The 18,630-nt window shown below is 37.1% G+C and overlaps 8 protein-coding genes across 8 annotated transcripts; 5 read left to right on the top strand and 3 right to left on the bottom strand.

Annotated features, from left to right (window-relative positions):
• On the bottom strand, window positions 5,427-6,539 carry LOC104707720. Its single transcript, XM_010424144.2, has 3 exons — window positions 6,200-6,539; window positions 5,958-6,119; window positions 5,427-5,838 (listed from the first exon to the last, which is right to left on the bottom strand). Exons 1-3 carry the CDS (start codon window positions 6,473-6,475, stop codon window positions 5,644-5,646), a joined length of 633 nt encoding a protein of 210 aa, XP_010422446.1. The 5' UTR covers window positions 6,476-6,539; the 3' UTR covers window positions 5,427-5,643.
• LOC104707717 (putative hydrolase C777.06c) lies at window positions 7,307-9,380 on the top strand. Its single transcript, XM_010424142.1, has 9 exons — window positions 7,307-7,554; window positions 7,803-7,944; window positions 8,045-8,172; window positions 8,277-8,418; window positions 8,508-8,613; window positions 8,712-8,776; window positions 8,860-8,895; window positions 8,988-9,097; window positions 9,178-9,380. The coding sequence occupies exons 1-9, from the start codon at window positions 7,388-7,390 to the stop codon at window positions 9,233-9,235; spliced, it is 954 nt and encodes a 317-aa protein (XP_010422444.1). The 5' UTR covers window positions 7,307-7,387; the 3' UTR covers window positions 9,236-9,380.
• On the bottom strand, window positions 9,374-10,557 carry LOC104707719. The gene is made up of 2 exons (XM_010424143.2): window positions 10,328-10,557; window positions 9,374-10,195 (listed from the first exon to the last, which is right to left on the bottom strand). The coding sequence occupies exons 1-2, from the start codon at window positions 10,443-10,445 to the stop codon at window positions 9,378-9,380; spliced, it is 936 nt and encodes a 311-aa protein (XP_010422445.1). The 5' UTR covers window positions 10,446-10,557; the 3' UTR covers window positions 9,374-9,377.
• Window positions 10,480-11,135, bottom strand: LOC104709763. Its single transcript, XM_010426325.2, has 2 exons — window positions 10,890-11,135; window positions 10,480-10,757 (listed from the first exon to the last, which is right to left on the bottom strand). The coding sequence occupies exons 1-2, from the start codon at window positions 11,005-11,007 to the stop codon at window positions 10,480-10,482; spliced, it is 396 nt and encodes a 131-aa protein (XP_010424627.1). The 5' UTR covers window positions 11,008-11,135.
• Window positions 11,453-12,193, top strand: LOC104709762. Its single transcript, XM_010426324.1, has one exon. It carries the CDS (start codon window positions 11,453-11,455, stop codon window positions 12,191-12,193), a length of 741 nt encoding a protein of 246 aa, XP_010424626.1.
• On the top strand, window positions 13,026-14,457 carry LOC104709761 (putative F-box/LRR-repeat protein 23). Its single transcript, XM_010426323.1, has 3 exons — window positions 13,026-13,078; window positions 13,256-13,381; window positions 13,935-14,457. The coding sequence occupies exons 1-3, from the start codon at window positions 13,026-13,028 to the stop codon at window positions 14,455-14,457; spliced, it is 702 nt and encodes a 233-aa protein (XP_010424625.1).
• On the top strand, window positions 14,657-15,661 carry LOC104709760 (putative F-box protein At4g05475). Its single transcript, XM_010426322.1, has 2 exons — window positions 14,657-14,958; window positions 15,127-15,661. Exons 1-2 carry the CDS (start codon window positions 14,657-14,659, stop codon window positions 15,659-15,661), a joined length of 837 nt encoding a protein of 278 aa, XP_010424624.1.
• Window positions 16,259-17,154, top strand: LOC104709759 (putative F-box/LRR-repeat protein 23). The gene is made up of 2 exons (XM_010426321.1): window positions 16,259-16,566; window positions 16,716-17,154. Exons 1-2 carry the CDS (start codon window positions 16,259-16,261, stop codon window positions 17,152-17,154), a joined length of 747 nt encoding a protein of 248 aa, XP_010424623.1.

Below are 18,630 nucleotides of genomic sequence, written 5' to 3'. Positions count from 1 at the left end.
GAAAAGATCTCATGCTTATAACAAAAGTGTTACTCCCATCAGCAAATCCAACCGTACTTGGTGGAATAGAGACCACATTGGTCAACAAAGAAAGAGTCCCTGTCATGTGATGAGAAGCGCCAGTATCCAAAATAACATTGCCAAAAGTGATCTTACCAGACAACTTGTTCGAATTATCAGTAGCAGCAGTGCCATTGTTGGAGTTTCCTTGAATGAACTGAGTGAAAGCCTTCAATTGTTCTTGTGTAAATTCAGGTAAACCAGAAGGACTAGAACTGGTAGCGTGTGTTGTAACAGGTTGACCACGTCCGCGACCACCGATGTTGTAGCTAGTACCACGACCTCTTCCTCGGCCACCAGAACCACGACCAGCATTGCTCTTCTCATTCCTCTCCGTCCACCAGTCCGGAAAACCGACGATCTGCCAACAGTCTCGTTTCTCATGACCACTACGACCACAATGAGAACAAGAGAAACGAGATTTACCAAGGACAGATTCTGTTTTGCTTCCACTAGAAGCATCAGACCGAGCAAGAAAACCAATGGCCTCCTCTCGTTGTTCATGGAGACGAGTGGAAGACAACCGTTGTTCTTCTCGAATTACTCTACTATACACTTCACCGAGAGAAGGAAGAGGATCCATGGCAACAAGATTAGCACAAAGACCCCCAAATCTGAACTCATCAAGTCCCAAAACAAATTGGTCAATCTTCTCTTCCTCTCTTTCCCCAAATCTGAACTCATCAAGTCCCAAAACAAATTGGTGAATCTTCTCTTCCTCTCTTTCTTTTGCAGGTGCAGATGTAGCTCCACATGTGCACAAACCACACGAACAAACTGTGAGAGGTTTGTAAATTTGGTATTCCTCCCACAAAGTAGACAACTTCCCATAGTATTCAATGACTGTTTGTCCTTCTTGTCGACAAGCACTGAGCTGACTTTTGAGTTGATGAACACGAACCTTGTTCCCAACCGAGAACCGCTGCTTCTAGTCTAACCAAAGTTGATGAGCGTTCGCGATAAAGGTAAATGTAGATTTCACCTTTGGTTCAATCGAAGTCCTTATCCAACCGACGATCATAGAATTCACCGTCAACCAATTCTCCAAATTGGGATCGTCACCAGCTGGTTAGGAATCGACCCATTGATGAAACCAAGTTTACGTTTGGCTTGGAGTGCATTTAACATCTCCGTCCCATTCATTATAGTTTTCACCGTTTAACAACACCAACGAGATCATGGAACCAGGATTGTCGGAGCTTGACAAGGTGTAAGGAGACACCACTGGAGTCACTGACTGCGGAGAATCATCCTTCTTTGTTGCAGAAGAACTATCTTCGACGGAGGACATGTTTACTTGTCACGCAAGAAACAAACTTTGAACAAAGAAGCAAAGAGAAAATCGAAACTATCGATTGGAAAGAAAAGTTTAGAGAATTTTTTGTGATCTTAGCTCTGATACCATGTAGAATTAGATATCGAACCAACTTGATTTTATTAAACAACTCGACCAACCTATATATACATGTCTAACTCTAGGGTTTTAAGTTTAACATAAACCGTCATAAACATTATAAGCCCAATATACAAAACCCAACATATCATTCTAATATCTATCCGCAATAAGTTAATTTAAGACCGAGGCCACATTGTTAAAATTTGCCATAAGTCTCTAAGTCCGTAGGCATGCAAATCAAACGGCTGTGGGAACTAACTACGTTACCTTGGTATACAGAGCCGTGCCTACATGGTCAAAAAAGAAACACTCGCCTACGGCCTTTAATTTTGTAGAAAGTTTAAGAAGCCATATTTTTGTTAATAGTTTTTATTCATGCATGTATCAAAGTATGGTTAGGAAATTTATACTAGAGATAAGGGAATATAGTGAATATAGAGCAATACTGCAATATATAAAATCTATAATTACAACGACAAGTTAGGATCTCCGCATATTAATATTTTCTTATATTAATTAGATATCACATTTTTATACCACAGTTTATTTAAAATTCGTATAATCACCAAACTATTTTTTGTTGTTGATAGTAACACAATACTATGAAAGATTATTTTAATTTATACCTTTGGTTTATGAAGTATTAAAAGTGTTATATTTTTATAAATTATTTTAAAGATGAAACAATTTTTTTTTTTTTTTGCCTACGGCCTCTAAATCTCTGGGCACGGCATGGTATATATCCTTAACTGCGAGATTTACAAATTCAAATAGAGATAGACGTTTCATGCACTCTGAATATATCCTCCATGTGAAATGCTCAGCCGAGACATTTTATTTAGATGGGTCCTTTTCTCATCTTTCTATCGTCCAAATGGTTTAACTTAAACATATGGTTAAATATCATACATTTTCGTCAAAATAACTAATTCATAGGAATAGGGGAATCGGTTGATTTTCCGAAAGAACAATTAACAAAATTATTGTATGATATTTATAGTAATTTATCTCTATACTGTATATCATAAGAAAATACATATACGGAAGTTTAAAATAGAATTCAAAGACTTATCTTTGTTTCCTTTGATAACCCTAGTAATCTAGTATCAAGATTTTCTTGTGTTACAAGTTCTCTTAGGAAGAACCGAAGAAAACATGTGTTAAGTTCTCTAAGTAAGCATTAATTAATTGATATTAAACACATGATAGTATGATACTAGTGTGATCAGTGTGTGGGTACGTTCTAACCATTTAATGTCGAATATTTTGATAAGAATGTCTTCTACATTTTCTCATTACTTTATATAGTTGCAAATGCCGAACAGTGGTGAGTGGACAACACAAATATTTTTAGATCATGCTAATGGACCACATAATAATGGTACTAAAACATAATTAAAAATTAGGTTGATTGTTTGATTAAATAATCTCTTCTTCTTTTTGGTCCATCCAATTTCAATAAAGAAAAAAACGTACTGGTAGTAGTGTATAATACGACGGAGTTAATTACATGGGCAAAAAGTGTGTCTACTTTACCTAGAGTTATTACATCGGGACTCATGATATCAAATATGCATCAGAAGTCAGACAGAACACATCACAATATCATATAAAAATGAAACAAATTCATAACAGCTCAGGCAGAATAAGAGATTGGAATCAATTCATCGATATATTTTTTTTGTGTGAATATCTGACGTTTTATTTGAAATTGTTAGTGTAAAATATCCCACATCGGAAAAATGTGAAACGATTAACTAATATATAAAAGGTTAGGATCTCTTCACTCATTGTCAATTGGACAAATCATGTCAACAAACTCTTCCGGGCATAAACTTTTATCTTGAAAAATAGGGGTGCAAATCCTGCAATCTCCACAAATAATTGTCCTAATCTCGGACAGTCCGCAAATCGGACTAAAAAGAAATTGACCTAAAACATGAGCGTTCTAAACAACTACCCCGTAATGGTAAAACTATTACCAAATAAAAACATAAAAAAATCATAACCAAACCCATGTAAACCATGAACCCTAGAACCCTAGAACCATCATCAATTGTTTAAATAAAAGTAAACCCCAATTAATTATTGCAATAAAATAAGACCCAAAACCAATAAAAAAAAAACCTATGGCAATACTCATAAGCACCAACCCAAAATTCGATTAACTAAAGAAACAATAATAAACTAAAACCATGCATGTGTATGTCAAACCACACATCAACGTTGCTTCAGGTCATCTTCGTCGGGTTTGTCTTCGTCACCACCATCGTCTTCACATCCCATGATCATTGGGATCACAAGAACACTAACGCGGAAGCTTTAATTTAGATCCACAACAATCGTCTGCTCTGATACCATAAAGAAACTAGAGAAAGGTTTAGGGCAAAACTCTTTATTATTGTATTGTTTTTCTTAATCAATGATACAAGGGTTTCTATAACACTAGGTCTTAGGGTTTACAAGAATATTATGGTTTATAATAACCGACATAACAAAGCCCAACATGGACTGTCGGTCCATACACCAATATTGTTCCCACATATGCCCACGCTTCAGATGGTCATCCATGAGCGTGAGGGGGGTGTTAGTGTAAAATATCCCACATCGGAAAGATGTGAAAGGATTAACTAATATATAAAGGGTTAGGGCCTCTCCACTCATTGCCAATTGGTTTTGAGTTGGAAGCCCACAGTAAAGCCCAAATTTAATATGGTATCAGAGCAGGTTGTTTCTTGGACCATCCCGTGGATGTTGTTCCCACATATGCTCACGCTTCATATGGTCATGCATGAGCGTGAGGGGGGAGGTGTTAGTGTAAAATATCCCACATCGGAAAGATGTGAAATGATTAACTAATATATAAAGGGTTAGGGCCTCTCCACTTATTGCCAATTAGTTTTGAGTTGGAAGCCCACAGTAAAACCCGAATTTAATATAAATGTTAAAAAAATCAGGGCTTGTAAATTGTCTAGTTCAATATTGTGTTATTTGATATTAAACCTGTATTAAACACAGATCTCATGATATATCACAAAGGTCTTGTACCTTGTGATACTCATTTTTCATAAATATATTTATTAATTGAGAGTAAGAGAATAGATAGATGAGACAAATTAGAAATAAAAAGTATTCAAACGGTCAAATAGTTACTTAAAGAAGAAACTCTGTCCAAGTGATTTTCAAAGATTTACTCAAACTGCAGATTGCTTGTTTCGGCAAAGGGTTGAATTTCTTTTCTTTTTCCTGGCTAAGTAATTACAGAATGGGCATTAATTTCATCATCAGTGGGTTTCTCATTATCAGTGATTCATCTCTTAATAGTTAGAGGAGTGAAGACTAAAGGAGACTTTGGCCAAATCCACGATGCTACAAGACAATTTGTTTATGACATGTCCGACATAACACCTTTCGGAATTGTTATAGAGTATTTTCCTGAATTCGAAGAAATTGGAATGGTAAGTAAAAGTTGCTTTTGTTTTTATTTAAAAAAAAAGTTTATACATAATATTAACATCACTTTTTCATCTTGATTACTTTTTTTTTAGGGAATCTATCATGTGCCAAGGTTAAGAACTGAAAAAACCGCTGAACATTCTTTGCTTGTTGTTGCGAGAGGTATAACGAATGATGGAGTAGATTTTCTAGTGGCTCAAAATTCTTGGGGAGTAGATTTTGGCAACAACGGTTACTGCAGATTGTTTCTCCCAGCAGATGGTAGCTTCAAAATCTATTGGCCACTCTGATAATATCTATTAAGAATATCTATAGAACATATTATTTATTTCTAATGGTTATTGTTACTTGGTTATATATGTTACTTGATATTATATATCTCTAATGGTTATTGTTACTTGGTGATTAGTTATATATGTTACTTGTGATAAGATCATAATTGATTCTAATCTAACATTAAGGTCCGTAAAACCTTAATGTTAGATATCTAAACACTACTGAGGGAGGGAGGGAGTATAACGAAAAGCATACATTACATAGATATCTAAACACTACTGAGCCTCGACAAAGCAAATCACCCGCGAGAGAGAGACAGTATATCATTAACAGATTCCAGAAGCAACTATATATATATATAATATCTAAGCACGTTTGAATCTCTGCATATCAAACACTCAAATCAACCAATGTAAATAAAATTACCTTATAGACTATAAGTTATAGTTTTGGTATCAAGGCATTGGCGTAGGAGTGGGTCTACAGAGGATGGGATGCCTCTTTCTGTCCAAAGTAACCATACACTTAGCTTGATACTCCACAAGAGGTCCATCCGGCTTCTCCCTAGCCAGAAACGTAATGTATGACTTTGATCTCGGTCCTCCGCGATAATTACCTCTCACAACTTCAACAAACTCCACATTACACACCTAGACCCACATACAAAAAAAAAAAAAACAATCATAAGGCTTAGCTACCCATCTAAAAACGGTGAATGACAGACATATTAAAACAAACCCACAAGAAGAGAAAAGGAAAAGGAACTAGCCTTGTCTTGGTTGTCTTGGTTGTGTTTTTGGAGACAGACACGTACCATCTCTTCCCAGTACTCACGAAAGGTTTTGCCCCAAAGTGCACTCCGGTCCAAACTTGTAGTAGAGATGTTTTTGTAGAAATATCTTAGCCTACGCTCTGGATCCAAGTAAAATCCCTACATTGTACTACAAATCAAAAATCACACCATCTCAATTTCATATATAACTCATAATTCAAAAGAAAGATGAAGGGTACCTTGCTGTCGATCAACTGGCGTTTAACGATGTTGTAGTTCTCTAAAGCCTCCAGCTCGTCAGATGAAAGCTGCTCATCAGAGGCGGGATCCGAAGATGAATAATACTCTAAACCATCGAAGCTGTCCACATCCCATTCAGGCGCCTTTAGGATATCATCATCAGCTCTAGTATCGCGAGGCTCCTCAATTTTGACTTTCCCATCACTGCGTCCTTCTTCAATCCTCGAATCTCCTTCTCTCTTCGTCGTCTCGAGTACGCATGGTTTGAGAACCATGGTGATGGTGATCGATCGCGTAAACCCTAGAAGACTCGCAAGTTGAATTTGGGAAAGTGAAAACTAAAAATATCTTCGAGGAGGACTAAAATCGACGATATAAAAACAAAATAGGCCTTCAGTTTTACCATCAGGCCAGAAAAGTGTGTTATATTTACCCAACTGCCATTCCAATTTTATTTTATTTTTTAATTATGAACCATTTCAATTACTCTTTTAATATTTTTTTAAAAATTATATAATTCAAACTCACATTCACACTAACATTCACTTACGAATATAAAAAAAAATTTAGGAGGAAAATTAAAACATAAAAACAATTTAATCTATTATGATTGTTTGCGCAATAGATTGCTCATTCATCTCTTAATAGTTTGATTTTTTTGATAACATATTTTGGTTTTATTAGTTTCGGCTTTATACTCTAATTTTGATCAATCCAACTCCAGTCTAGTTTTGTATCTGCCTTCCACATTGAAACTAAAAGTTCAAAACAACCCCGCTTTTGTTCTTCTAATATCTGATGCAAATATTTACGACCTTCTCTTCAAGCGTCACATACAAAAATTACTTTCATACTTGTGTAAAACATTATTAATATTTTAATCGAGTCTATGAATAAAAGTTAACATCCAGAAATACTTTAACGGTGGAATGATATATATATTTTAAATGAATACACAACACATTTTAAAAATTTCTATAAAAATGCGTGTATAGAACTTAGTAAAAAATGTGTGTATTATACTAAAATATTACAGTATCACTTTGGTCTGGTGGGTATATAAAACTTTGATAAAGACAACTTTGTGTCACCTATCGCATATTCTCTCAACTAATGCAATAAACAAACATGTAGCCGTTGGCTTTTCAAGTCAGCGTTGGACCACGAGAAGATCGTAATCTTGAAAGATGGAGAAGAATCAATGTGATAATGATCGAACGGCTCTGATCTTTCTCGGAACAGGCTGCTCCGGTGCAGTTCCCGATTTCAGATGCTTACTCCAGCCATCGGATCCTCCTTGCCATGTCTGTTCTCAATCCCTCTCTTTACTTCCTCACCTTAACCCTAACTACAGGTAAATTTTGACATCACTTTCTCTTTGGATTTTTGATCTTTTAAGCTGTGGAGATGGTGAAATTTAGAAACCTTGTTGCTTTACATAAAACACCCTTTTGAAATTGGGGTTTGTGATTGAAAACAGAGACATCTTTTGTTCTCTCTGTTTCGGATTAACCCTTTTTAGGTGGATAATGTAAAATCCGATTTCTAGTGTTCTTCTTGGGGGACATTCTTTAATCCAATCTTGAATCTTGATTTTGGCAGATGCAACACATCGCTCTTGATTGACTATTGCTGCGAGGAAGAAGAGGGTAGACACTATTACATAATTATTGATGTTGGGAAGAGTTTTAGAGAGCAAGTCCTTCGTTGGTTCACCTTCTATAAGATTTCCCGAATCCATTCTGTTAAGCCCTTTTATTTGCTATCTTCTTGAATTCTTGCATCTTTTTTTCTTGGTCTGAATTGAATTCTATGCTGATTAGTGAATTGTATGGTTTGTGTAGATAGTTCTAACTCATGAGCACGCAGATGCTGTTCATGGTTTAGATGATATTCGATCTCTTCAACCTCGCGGTTCAACCATTGACTCTGATCCACTTCTTGTGTTTCTATCTCAATTTACAATGGAAAGGTAACAATCTTTAGGTTTTCCCATCTTCGATTTGTGGTCTCTATCTCAATTAGCATTTCTCTGGTGAGACTTTTAAGGCACCAACATTGTGCATTTTCTTGCAGTATTGCTACTAGGTTTCCTTATTTGGTTGATAAGAAGGTTAAAAAAGTGCCTAGAAGAGTTTCACAGCTTGACTGGCAAATCATAGAAGAGAATTGTGAAAAACCATTCACTGCCTCAGGCTTATCTTTCACGCCTCTTCCGGTTACACTTTTTTTTTGACTTTTGAGTAGATAAAACCAGTCTGATTATTATTTGAGAGCTTGAAGACTCAACAATGTTTTGCTAATTAGGTGATGCATGGAGAGGACTACATTGCTTTAGGTTTCCTTTTCGGTGATAAAAGTAAAGTGGCTTATATATCAGATGTATCACGCATTCCACCGAGTACCGAGTATGGTAAGAGGTCATTATGGTTCCGCCTTAATCATTATCACCATGTATTTCACTTCTACTAAGAGAAAGATTGATCTTCTAATGAATATTTGAATATGCAGCTATTTCCAAAGCAGGGGCTGGACAGTTAGATCTTCTTATCTTGGATACAAATATACCTCGCAAGGTTAAGATCATTATGTAACTTTCTTTTACCGCTATTCGTTCGTGAAATTTTGTTGTTGCTGACCATCATCTCGTTGATAATAGAGAGGACTAAATCCTACACACATCTGTTTTCCTGAGGTTTGTTTCAATGTTTTTCTTCATTTGTCAAACAATGATTCATTACTCTGAACAGTTTTGAAAGTAAGTTTCATTATATCTCTGTTCTTTAGGCTCTTGAGATCTTAAAGAGGCTCTGTCCAAAGAGAGCGCTTTTAACGGGTATGACACATGAGTTTGATCACCATGAATACAACGAGATACTTGCGGAATGGTCTCTAAGGTACGTAATGAAACATATGTTATAAAATGATCTCTATATATCAACATTGTTAAATGCTGATAGACTATGTTGATTTCTAGGGAAGGAATCCAAGTGCAGCTTGCTCACGATGGATTAAGGGTCCCAATAGAACTATAAGCAAATTGCTAAATCCAACTTTAAGTAAAGGAGAGACAAAACTCAGTATTATTGTTACCTAGCACGAATTCAAGTGACAAAACTTCCAAAATTATATGATTTACAATCTATATTTTGATACATAGATGGAATCTCTGTTTGTTTACTTCTTATGGGAATGATTTGAAATCTTTAAACCAAGCCCTTGAAACAACTTTTCTAAATCTGAAATCTCATCCTCAATATTCACTTCATCTTCTCTTGTTATCTTTTCATGCAACATGTTTAGTTTCTGAGTCCCAACATTCATTCCTTCCCCATAATCTCTAAGGGCTCGTCTCATCGATCCATTCTCCTCTTGAACATCTTTGTATTTCCTTTTCAAAGATCGGTATCCGTCAATAGACTTGAGAAGCTGATCAGACAACTCTTTGTTTCTTCCCTGAAGAGACACATCGTTGCCTCCTTGACCATCATCATCTTCTTTCTTCTCATTACTGTGCTCTGCCGCGCAATTCTGCACTTTCTTGAGCAGTTTATCATTTTGAGCCCTAAGATCACTTATTAGCTCCTCCATTTCGTTCCGTTCGTGAGCCTTCCTCGCAAGCTCCAAAGCCATTATCTCTTTCTCCTTCCCTAGACTTGAACACATCATTTGAAGACTCTTTCTTGCAGCCATACTCGCGCTTAGCTCTTTTCTCAGCTTCTGAACATCATCAGGATCGTTCTGTGGCGGCTTCATCGGATTCTTGTTTGGATCATGAGTCGGTTTCAGCTCTGTGTTGCATCGTCTAAGCTCTTTTTTCCCGGATGATGATGATGATTGTTGTTGTTGAGCTTTCTGGATTCGTGTCTTTAGATCCTCGAGAATCGTCATCATCGTTTTGACTCTCTGTACCTTCCAGTCATCGTGCTGCCTCGAGGTTGCTTCGTTGTGATCTTGAACGAGTTTCAGGAGTAGCTTCACGTTCGTAGTAATCCCTTAAAAACAGAAGCAAGAACATGTTCAACAAATTTTCTTGCCACGCAAGTCACAAGAATGTTATCTTTTGTTAACAACGTAGATAAAATCTGAATGAAAGAAGATTATTTAAATGAATATGATCGGTTTACCTTCTAAGCCAGAATCTTCATGAGATGGGTGGTCTCTGGTTCTTGTTGGTGATGATGTAATAGATCCAGAATCAGAAGGAACTAAATCCGGTGCAGAAAATGCTCGGAGACGGCTCATGTTTTCCGGTTTTAAAAACGCCGTCTAGAGAGAATCAATCAGCCAAAAAATAAAAAATAATGAACAAAGGGAGAGAGATGTTAGAAATTTCGACAATAACAGAGAGAGAGAGAGTTATGGTTGTTGTGTTTTTGCNCCCGGATGATGATGATGATGATTGTTGTTGAGCTTTCTGGATTCGTGTCTTTAGATCCTCGAGAATCGTCATCATCGTTTTGACTCTCTGTACCTTCCAGTCATCGTGCTGCCTCGAGGTTGCTTCGTTGTGATCTTGAACGAGTTTCAGGAGTAGCTTCACGTTCGTAGTAATCCCTTAAAAACAGAAGCAAGAACATGTTCAACAAATTTTCTTGCCACGCAAGTCACAAGAATGTTATCTTTTGTTAACAACGTAGATAAAATCTGAATGAAAGAAGATTATTTAAATGAATATGATCGGTTTACCTTCTAAGCCAGAATCTTCATGAGATGGGTGGTCTCTGGTTCTTGTTGGTGATGATGTAATAGATCCAGAATCAGAAGGAACTAAATCCGGTGCAGAAAATGCTCGGAGACGGCTCATGTTTTCCGGTTTTAAAAACGCCGTCTAGAGAGAATCAATCAGCCAAAAAATAAAAAATAATGAACAAAGGGAGAGAGATGTTAGAAATTTCGACAATAACAGAGAGAGAGAGAGTTATGGTTGTTGTGTTTTTGCAACTTCCCCTGTTTTGTGAGGCGTAATTAGTGGACAATCATTTTGGCTTAGGCTTTTCTTTTCAACGAAATTTGTCTGTCTTACCTCATTTCACGCTCTATTTTTTATTTTTATTTTCTATTTAAAATAATTTAACATTGAACGTAAACCATGTAAATAATGTGTGCTGCCAAAAGAAACACAAAATTATGGTCCTATGCACGATTCATATAATTAGAACATTAGGCTTATAATTATGTAGTCTTGTAGATATATAATAATACTATGAGGACTTTAATTGTAAATTTGTGAAGGAGCCGAAAGGTCTGAAATGTCGTGCCCTAGCCGCTCTAGGGTTTTGGGAACGGAAGTTCAGGATGAGCATATGAAGGACGAAGGTTCGTATGCGGAGAAGGTTCAGAGTAGTAATGGTAGAGGAGTACCAGTTCCAGAGAGAGTTCTAGAGGAGGAGTTTGTGCTGTCAAGAATGAGTTTGGAGTTTCCCGATGGGGAGGAAGGAGAGCCGGTCATCACGATTGGTAAAGAAGTGTTGGATGCCATGAACGGGTTATTCCGGCAGTGTATGATCGTGAAAGTTATGGGTCGTCACATCTCAGTGGAAGCGATGAATCGAAGGCTCAAGGAGTTGTGGAAACCGAGGGGTGGGATGTCGGTGTTGGATCTACCGAGACAGTTCTTCATGGTGCGGTTTGATGTGGAGGAGGATTACTTGAGGGCAGTGACAGGTGGTTTATGGCGTGTATTTGGTAGTATTCTAATGGTTAAAACGTGGTCACCGGACTTTGATCCGGTAAGAGACGAGATTAGAACTAGGCCAGTGTGGGTCAGGATCGCAAATCTGCCGGTGAACTTCTATCATAAGACTATATTGATGGGGATCGCAGGAGGGTTAGGTAAACCGATTAAGGTGGACTTGACATCTTTGAGAGTGGAACGAGCAAGGTTTGCACGTGTGTGTGTGGAAGTGGACATAAAGCGGCAATTAAAAGGGACACTAATGGTGAACGGGGAGAGGTATTACGTCTCCTATGAAGGTCTATATCATAATTGACTTTTGTTTTTTGAGAAGTTGTTTTGTTTTAAGCCCACTTGTTTGCAATATTCTATTATTAAAAGTCCGGTGTACCGGAATATTGAGAACGAGAGCGTGAGAGCAAATCGGAGAAATAACACATATTTATTAGCCTCAAAAATAGTTTGTAGACCATTAGCTTAAATACCGATTCTTATTCTACAACATCAAACCAAGCTTAGTTAACCAATGTTAACCAAAGAGGCAACGCAAGCTTGGTTCTATGAACATAATAGATTTTTTTGGTGGATGTTTACTAATCTAAACGAATCCGAGTTGTCAATTAAGATACCATTTGAATATGATCATACCAGTTGTCAATTTTATTTTCTTATACGCGCGTGTGAAGTCTGTTTAGCTGGTCTCTTGACAATACATGATCAGTCTCTTCGGTTTTTGTGAAGCTTTTGAAAACGATTTGACTTTATTTATGGGCCTAGGCCCAATATGTTTTTCGATTATTGAGCCTGAGCGTTTAATACTATGGGTATGGGGACTTTAAACTGTAAATTTGCGAAGGAGCCGAAAGGTCTGAAACTAGTATTTATCTAACTTATCACTTGACGACGTTTTAGATACTCAGAAAATGGCCTCTTCGCATACAAGGGACGACGACAAACCCATAAACTGGGTGGACCTTCCGGTAGAACTGACGTCATTGATCCTGCACTATCTTGGTGCCACTGAGATACTGGAAAATGCTCAGAAAGTGTGCACCCCGTGGTGGCGCATCTGCAAAGACCCTTCAATGTGGCGTAAAATTGACATGCGAATCCCGGGAAACCTCAAATTCATTGCGTACGATATCGAGATGAATACTGAAGACCTCAGCGTCGATGATCTCCTCACCTTCATAGCCAATAGGTTATGTTCTGTCTCTCTCTCTCTCTCTCTATAACTTTGACTTTTGTTTTTGAGAATCTGAAACGTCTTTTGACTTTTGTTTTTGAGAAGTGCCGATTCTAGGGCTAAATTAAAATTGTTGTCCTTGTATGTCTTAGACCATGTTTTCAACTTAACATGCAACTATTTTTATTTTAGATCAATTAAACTGGAACGCCTTGGACGTATGATGTGTCACGCCGTTGATCTTAGCCAAGGTGGCTTGGTAGAGATAAACATTGAACGTTTTGGCACTGATTCTCTCCTCACCTACATTGTTGATATGTTAATCTCTCTTCCCCTAAAACTGATCGCATGCACAATTCTTTATTGAAATTTATGAAGCTGTACATACATAGTGAGATTGATTTGATTACAGAAAGGATTTGCTAATTTCTAGGGTTGGATCTAATTCTCGGTATAGTTTGAGCATTATGGAAAAATTTTATGGTTTAACTCATTTTGACCATAACATTGAAAACTTGCATCGCTTCTCTCCTTATAACTGGTTAAAGCCCACATATATTGGTTTCTATCAAGAAAATTTTCCCATGTTGAATTTTGTAAGTGATCAAATTTGGTCAACTGAAGAAACAAGAAAAATCTCACTACTTTTATGTAAATAGGAAGCATTCCCAACTCCCAAGTTCCTTTTTTTGAGCTTATGGAACTTTTATCCTTTCCTTGCTGGTCCAATATACAATATAAAACCACGCATTATGTATGTTTCTACGTTAAAACTTAATCGCTACTAGTATAGTTTCACAATGATACTTATTTTTGTATCTTGATGTTATATACTTATCTCTTAGATCAATGTTTTTGTTAATACTTGTAGATCAAGTAATTTGAGACGCCTAGGACTTGTTAAATGCGATCAAATAACAGGCATGGGACTTTTCTCAGCGGTCATGAAACTTCCATTGCTTGAAGAACTCGAGCTTTCATACTGCAAAATCAAAGGACTAAATTTGGAAGCTATAGGCTATGCTTGCTCGCATTTGAAGACATTGAAGCTTAACTGTCAAGGCTACAGGCTGCTCGCTCGCTTTGAGCCTAATTGCCTAAACATTGCTAAAACAATGCTTGATACTGACTATCAGATCATAGACATTGTTAAAAGAATGCATGAACTGCGACATATCCAGCTCTTTGGGAACAGACTGACAGACATCGGCTTGAACGCCATTCTCAACGGCTGTCCTCACTTGGAACATCTCGATTTACGCCAGTGTTTCAACATCAACCTTGTTGGTGATCTCGAGAAGCGTTGTTTGAAGAAGGTCAAAGTTTTGAGACGCCCCAACGACTCAACAGCTGATTACCCATATGATACCAGTGTACTCGATTTGACTTTTTGATACGCATGTCAAGAAGTCTGTGGTCAAACGACGATATCAGTCTCTTCGGTTGTTTTTTTGTGAATGCTTTTGTAAACAAATGACTTTAATAATGGGCCTAGGCCCAATATGTTATTTGATTAATATGCCTGTTAGTGCGACGAGGACTATATAAGCCGAAACGTCAAACAATCTTCATCACTCCATTAATTTTCCCAAAATGGCTTCGTCCTCTTCGCCGCCGTCCGGGAACTGGGCGGAGCTACCGCCGGAGTTAACATCTTCAATTTTACTCCGTCTCAGCACGGTTGAGATTCTGAAGAACGCTCAGCTAGTATGCAGATCGTGGCGACGCGTCTGTAAAGACCCATGGATGTTTCGCAAAATCGACATGAGAAACAACAGTATCTTCGACTACGATAGGATGTGTCGTCACGCCGTCGATCTCAGCGAAGGCGGTTTGGTCGAAATCAACATGGAACACTTTGGCGACGATGCTCTCTTCTCCTACATCGTCGAAAGGTTTCTAATTTATCTCTATTGTGAGGATTAGGTCAAAAATTTAACAATGCTTATAAATTTTATTAAGTGGACTTTGCTTCTAAAATTCATTATTTGTTGAATCTGTGGTTTTGGTTAAGCAGTGCTCTCTGAGATTTTGATAATTTTATCACAATTTCTAATCTGCAGATCAAGTAATCTGAGATGCCTTAGGCTTGAAATGAGTCATCTACTAACAGCCCAGGGATTTGTCAATGCATTCACGAAACTCCCATTCCTTGAAGACCTCGAGATTTTACATGGCTTTCTAGAATTTGATTTGAAAAGTATAGGCCAGTCTTGCCCACTCCTGACGACATTGAAGCTAAACAGCCCTTGTTTCAGCCGGTACATGAGCGTCGATGATGAGGCTCTAGCAATTGCTGAAACCATGCCCAAACTACGCCACCTAGACCTTTTTGAGAACAGACTAACCGACTCAGGCTTGAACGCTATTCTTGACAACTGTCTTCACTTGGAACATCTTGATATACGCCGCTGCTTCAACATTAACTTTTTTGGGGATCTCGAGAAGCGATGTTCTGAGAGGATCAGAGATTTGAAACGCCCCGACGACTCAACCGCCGATTATCCATTTGATGTCATTTCCGATATTGATGCTGATTTATTTGAACTCGACAGCTTTTACTTATATGATAGTGATGGCAGTCCCTACTACTTCTAGGGGTGAAGTTAACGATCATTGTGACTATATAAGGAAATGCGGTCCGATCGATCATTTTGAAGGATGCAATGACAATATCTGTGGCGACTGGTTAATTATGAACTCGTTCATATCCTCTCTTTTTAATATTTTTTTGGGGTATGTACTCTGTAGTTTCAGTTTACTTGTGTGCCCCTCTTTGCCTTTGTAAAGTGTTTTTGAGAAGAACAGATGTGACATGTGTTGTCTTGCAATGCAAGTCACAAAGTTAAAAAGTCAGAATTCTTGATTCTCCATATTTGTTGATATTGTGCCCATCTTACTATCTATCTTTAGCTCAACATATAATGCCAGTAAAATTACCACGTTCGTTAACGGATGTGAGTAAAATTATAGGCCTGAACACAAGAGATTACTTTAGTACGTGGGCTTAATGTATATACTTTTAATGATCCGAACTGATTTTGTAAAATATATAACTCTGTATTTCAAGTCTTGAAACAATACTACTGTTTCACTCTCTCATTAGGGATTTCACAATTTGATCCTTAGGGTTCTTCTTCTTTGTTTTTCCGTTTTCATCGGTTTCTCATTCTTGGCCCTCTTTAGTCTAAGGCAATGAAAGACAGCGAATATAGGAGCTGGGCGGAGCTTCCGTCGGACTTGACGTCATCCATCCTGATCCGGCTTGGCGTGATTGACATACTTAAAAACGCTCAGAAAGTGTGCAGATCGTGGCGTCGCGTCTGCAAAGAACCTTCTATGTGGCGGAAGATCGACATGGGAAACCTCCTAGCCAAGATAAAATACTACGACGACCTCGTAATCATGTGTCGCCACGCAGTTGATCGTAGCCAGGGCGGCTTGGTTGAGATCTACATTCAGTACATCTGTACTGATAAGCTCCTCAATTACATCGCCAATAGGTTCTGTCTTTCTTTACTTTCTTCAAAAGAAATTTGATTTCTAATTCTAGGGTTAGACATGAAAAAATAGATTTTTATCGTTCTTCTTCTGTGTCTTAGATTATGTTTTTAAATCCTTTTTTTTGTTTACTCACAATTATTGTTTGCAGTTCAAGTAATCTGAGAAGCCTGAGACTTGTAAAATGCTATACAATAAAAAACAATGGATTTGTCGATGCAGTTGTGAAACTTCCATTGCTTGAATATCTCGAGGTTACACACCTCCCATTGACAGGAGAGTCTCTGAAAATTGCAGGCCAGTCTTGTCCAAACCTGAAGACACTGAAGCTAAATTGCAGCACTCGCAAAAGAATTTTAATCAACGGATTTGATAATAATGCAATGGCAATTGCTGAAAGTATGCCTGAACTAAGACACCTTGAGCTTTTAGCGAACTCACTGACCAACACGGGCTTGAACGCCATTCTTGACAGTTGTCCTCACCTAGAACACCTTGATTTAGGCATGTGTTTCAACATTCACTTTGACGAGGATCTTAAGAAGCGATGTTCGAAGAGGATCAGAGTTGTGAAAGGCCCGGCTATATGAGCTTTTTTTGTTTTTTTTTTTTGTAGTGGCAATATTAGTAACTGGTTCATGTCCTCTTTTCTTTACAGATCTTTTGTTTCAATATAGATGTTTTCTAACTTTCTGATGGAAAATATAACAAAATCAAATCAAGTTCTACAAACCATGATAGATTTCTGTTATTCTTACAAATCGAAACAAATCTATTAATATAGGCTCGACATTATTATCGATGGAAGTCTTGTTTAGAGATTTGGCGCTGACTTCAGTGACAAGAAATGTGTTTGTTGCTTCTATCCTCGTGACAAAACAAAATTGTTGGTATAAAAGATGTTAATGAGGAGCTTACAAAAATTTCTGTCCCATATTCTTTTGCTTATCACCTGTTAAGCTAAATTTTATTCTGGACTTTCAGTTACTCTTAGATGCAGAGAGATGAATGTTCTTAGTAGCAGAAGAAGATGAAAATACTCGTACACTGAATATTTTCGAGTATTTTCTGAAGTCACATGTGCAATATGTTCTCAGCTCTCACATTGTTAAGTACTTGTGTGTGTGTTTGTTGCAGATCATCATACTTATCCTTTGTCATGGTTAATGAAAACAAGCAGTGGGTTAGTTAGTAGCACAAGAAGATAAGTTGTTTGAATCATCATTAGAGTTTTGTCACATATGTATTATAAAGTGAATATGTTTCTAATTGTCTCTAGAAAAACTTAACATAGATTTGTTGGCTAAAAGAACTGTGGATATATATTGTATTATTGGTGGCAGAGATTCTTGCTAATTTTTTTTAACCCCTAAACCCAAAGCCCTTTTCATTGACTTTAAATCATTAACTACTTATTAAATATTGGTAAACATGTATAATTCAAACTTTTATTAATTTTTGTGAAATGTGTCAAAATAACATTCTTTGTGAAACAAAATGAGTAATATTTATTAGTTAGAAGTTCCTTGTGGAGATGCTCTTAATTTTCTCTCTAATATTTGTCACAAACATCCCTAACAATCAAAATCCAGTGTGTTCCTCAGGCTTCATAACTACTTTCGCAGGTTATGATGCTTTGGTCATTTAGATTACTTTAGGCATTTTTTCCAACTTTCGGAAAGCATATCTATCCTAAGAGCAGTAGCTAGGTACGGTTGTCAATCAAGCAATACACAATAAAGATAAACCTACAGTAGATGGAAAACGTAAACAAAAAAATCCGAATCTAAACACTCAATCCGAATCTAAATCCATATTTTCATGTAAAAGTAGCCGTAAACTTGTAATTCTTAACTCTTAGAATGATAAAATTGGGAAGCATAGTAGTTTTGGAGAAAAATATTTAGCTTTCTAGATAATTGTGGATTACTTAAATAAATTCCATTTGTTGTAGCTATGCAAAAGTATCTAGTGATTTTATGACTACTTTACGGTTTTCAACATAAATATATATTTTCTATAAATGTTGATATTATTGTGAAACAAAAGTGTGATTAATTCATTAC

This window comes from Camelina sativa, chromosome 8 (assembly GCF_000633955.1).
Source record: "Camelina sativa cultivar DH55 chromosome 8, Cs, whole genome shotgun sequence".
In the NCBI taxonomy this organism is placed as follows: domain Eukaryota; kingdom Viridiplantae; phylum Streptophyta; class Magnoliopsida; order Brassicales; family Brassicaceae; genus Camelina; species Camelina sativa.
The sequence above is the reverse complement of the archived record's forward strand: the minus strand, read 5'-3'. Positions and strand labels throughout refer to the sequence as shown.

Bases quoted from the DNA above. Each gene is read 5' to 3' on its own strand.
- LOC104707720 (XM_010424144.2), bottom strand. From the start codon at position 6,475: ATGGTTCTCAAACCATGCGTACTCGAGACGACGAAGAGAGAAGGAGAT. The intron at 6,120-6,199 runs GTACCCTTCATC...AGTACAATGTAG, and splicing joins GCCAGTTGATCGACAGCAAG to GGATTTTACTTGGATCCAGA. The intron at 5,839-5,957 runs GCTAGTTCCTTT...ATGTGGGTCTAG, and splicing joins ACCAAGACAACCAAGACAAG to GTGTGTAATGTGGAGTTTGT.
- LOC104707717 (XM_010424142.1), top strand. From the start codon at position 7,388: ATGGAGAAGAATCAATGTGATAATGATCGAACGGCTCTGATCTTTCTC. The intron at 7,555-7,802 runs GTAAATTTTGAC...TGATTTTGGCAG, and splicing joins CACCTTAACCCTAACTACAG to ATGCAACACATCGCTCTTGA. The intron at 8,419-8,507 runs GTTACACTTTTT...TTTGCTAATTAG, and splicing joins TATCTTTCACGCCTCTTCCG to GTGATGCATGGAGAGGACTA.
- LOC104707719 (XM_010424143.2), bottom strand. From the start codon at position 10,445: ATGAGCCGTCTCCGAGCATTTTCTGCACCGGATTTAGTTCCTTCTGAT. The intron at 10,196-10,327 runs GTAAACCGATCA...TCTGTTTTTAAG, and splicing joins TGAAGATTCTGGCTTAGAAG to GGATTACTACGAACGTGAAG.
- LOC104709762 (XM_010426324.1), top strand. From the start codon at position 11,453: ATGTCGTGCCCTAGCCGCTCTAGGGTTTTGGGAACGGAAGTTCAGGAT.
- LOC104709761 (XM_010426323.1), top strand. From the start codon at position 13,026: ATGAATACTGAAGACCTCAGCGTCGATGATCTCCTCACCTTCATAGCC. The intron at 13,079-13,255 runs GTTATGTTCTGT...TTTTTATTTTAG, and splicing joins CTCACCTTCATAGCCAATAG to ATCAATTAAACTGGAACGCC. The intron at 13,382-13,934 runs GTTAATCTCTCT...TAATACTTGTAG, and splicing joins CTCACCTACATTGTTGATAT to ATCAAGTAATTTGAGACGCC.
- LOC104709760 (XM_010426322.1), top strand. From the start codon at position 14,657: ATGGCTTCGTCCTCTTCGCCGCCGTCCGGGAACTGGGCGGAGCTACCG. The intron at 14,959-15,126 runs GTTTCTAATTTA...TCTAATCTGCAG, and splicing joins TTCTCCTACATCGTCGAAAG to ATCAAGTAATCTGAGATGCC.
- LOC104709759 (XM_010426321.1), top strand. From the start codon at position 16,259: ATGAAAGACAGCGAATATAGGAGCTGGGCGGAGCTTCCGTCGGACTTG. The intron at 16,567-16,715 runs GTTCTGTCTTTC...TATTGTTTGCAG, and splicing joins CTCAATTACATCGCCAATAG to TTCAAGTAATCTGAGAAGCC.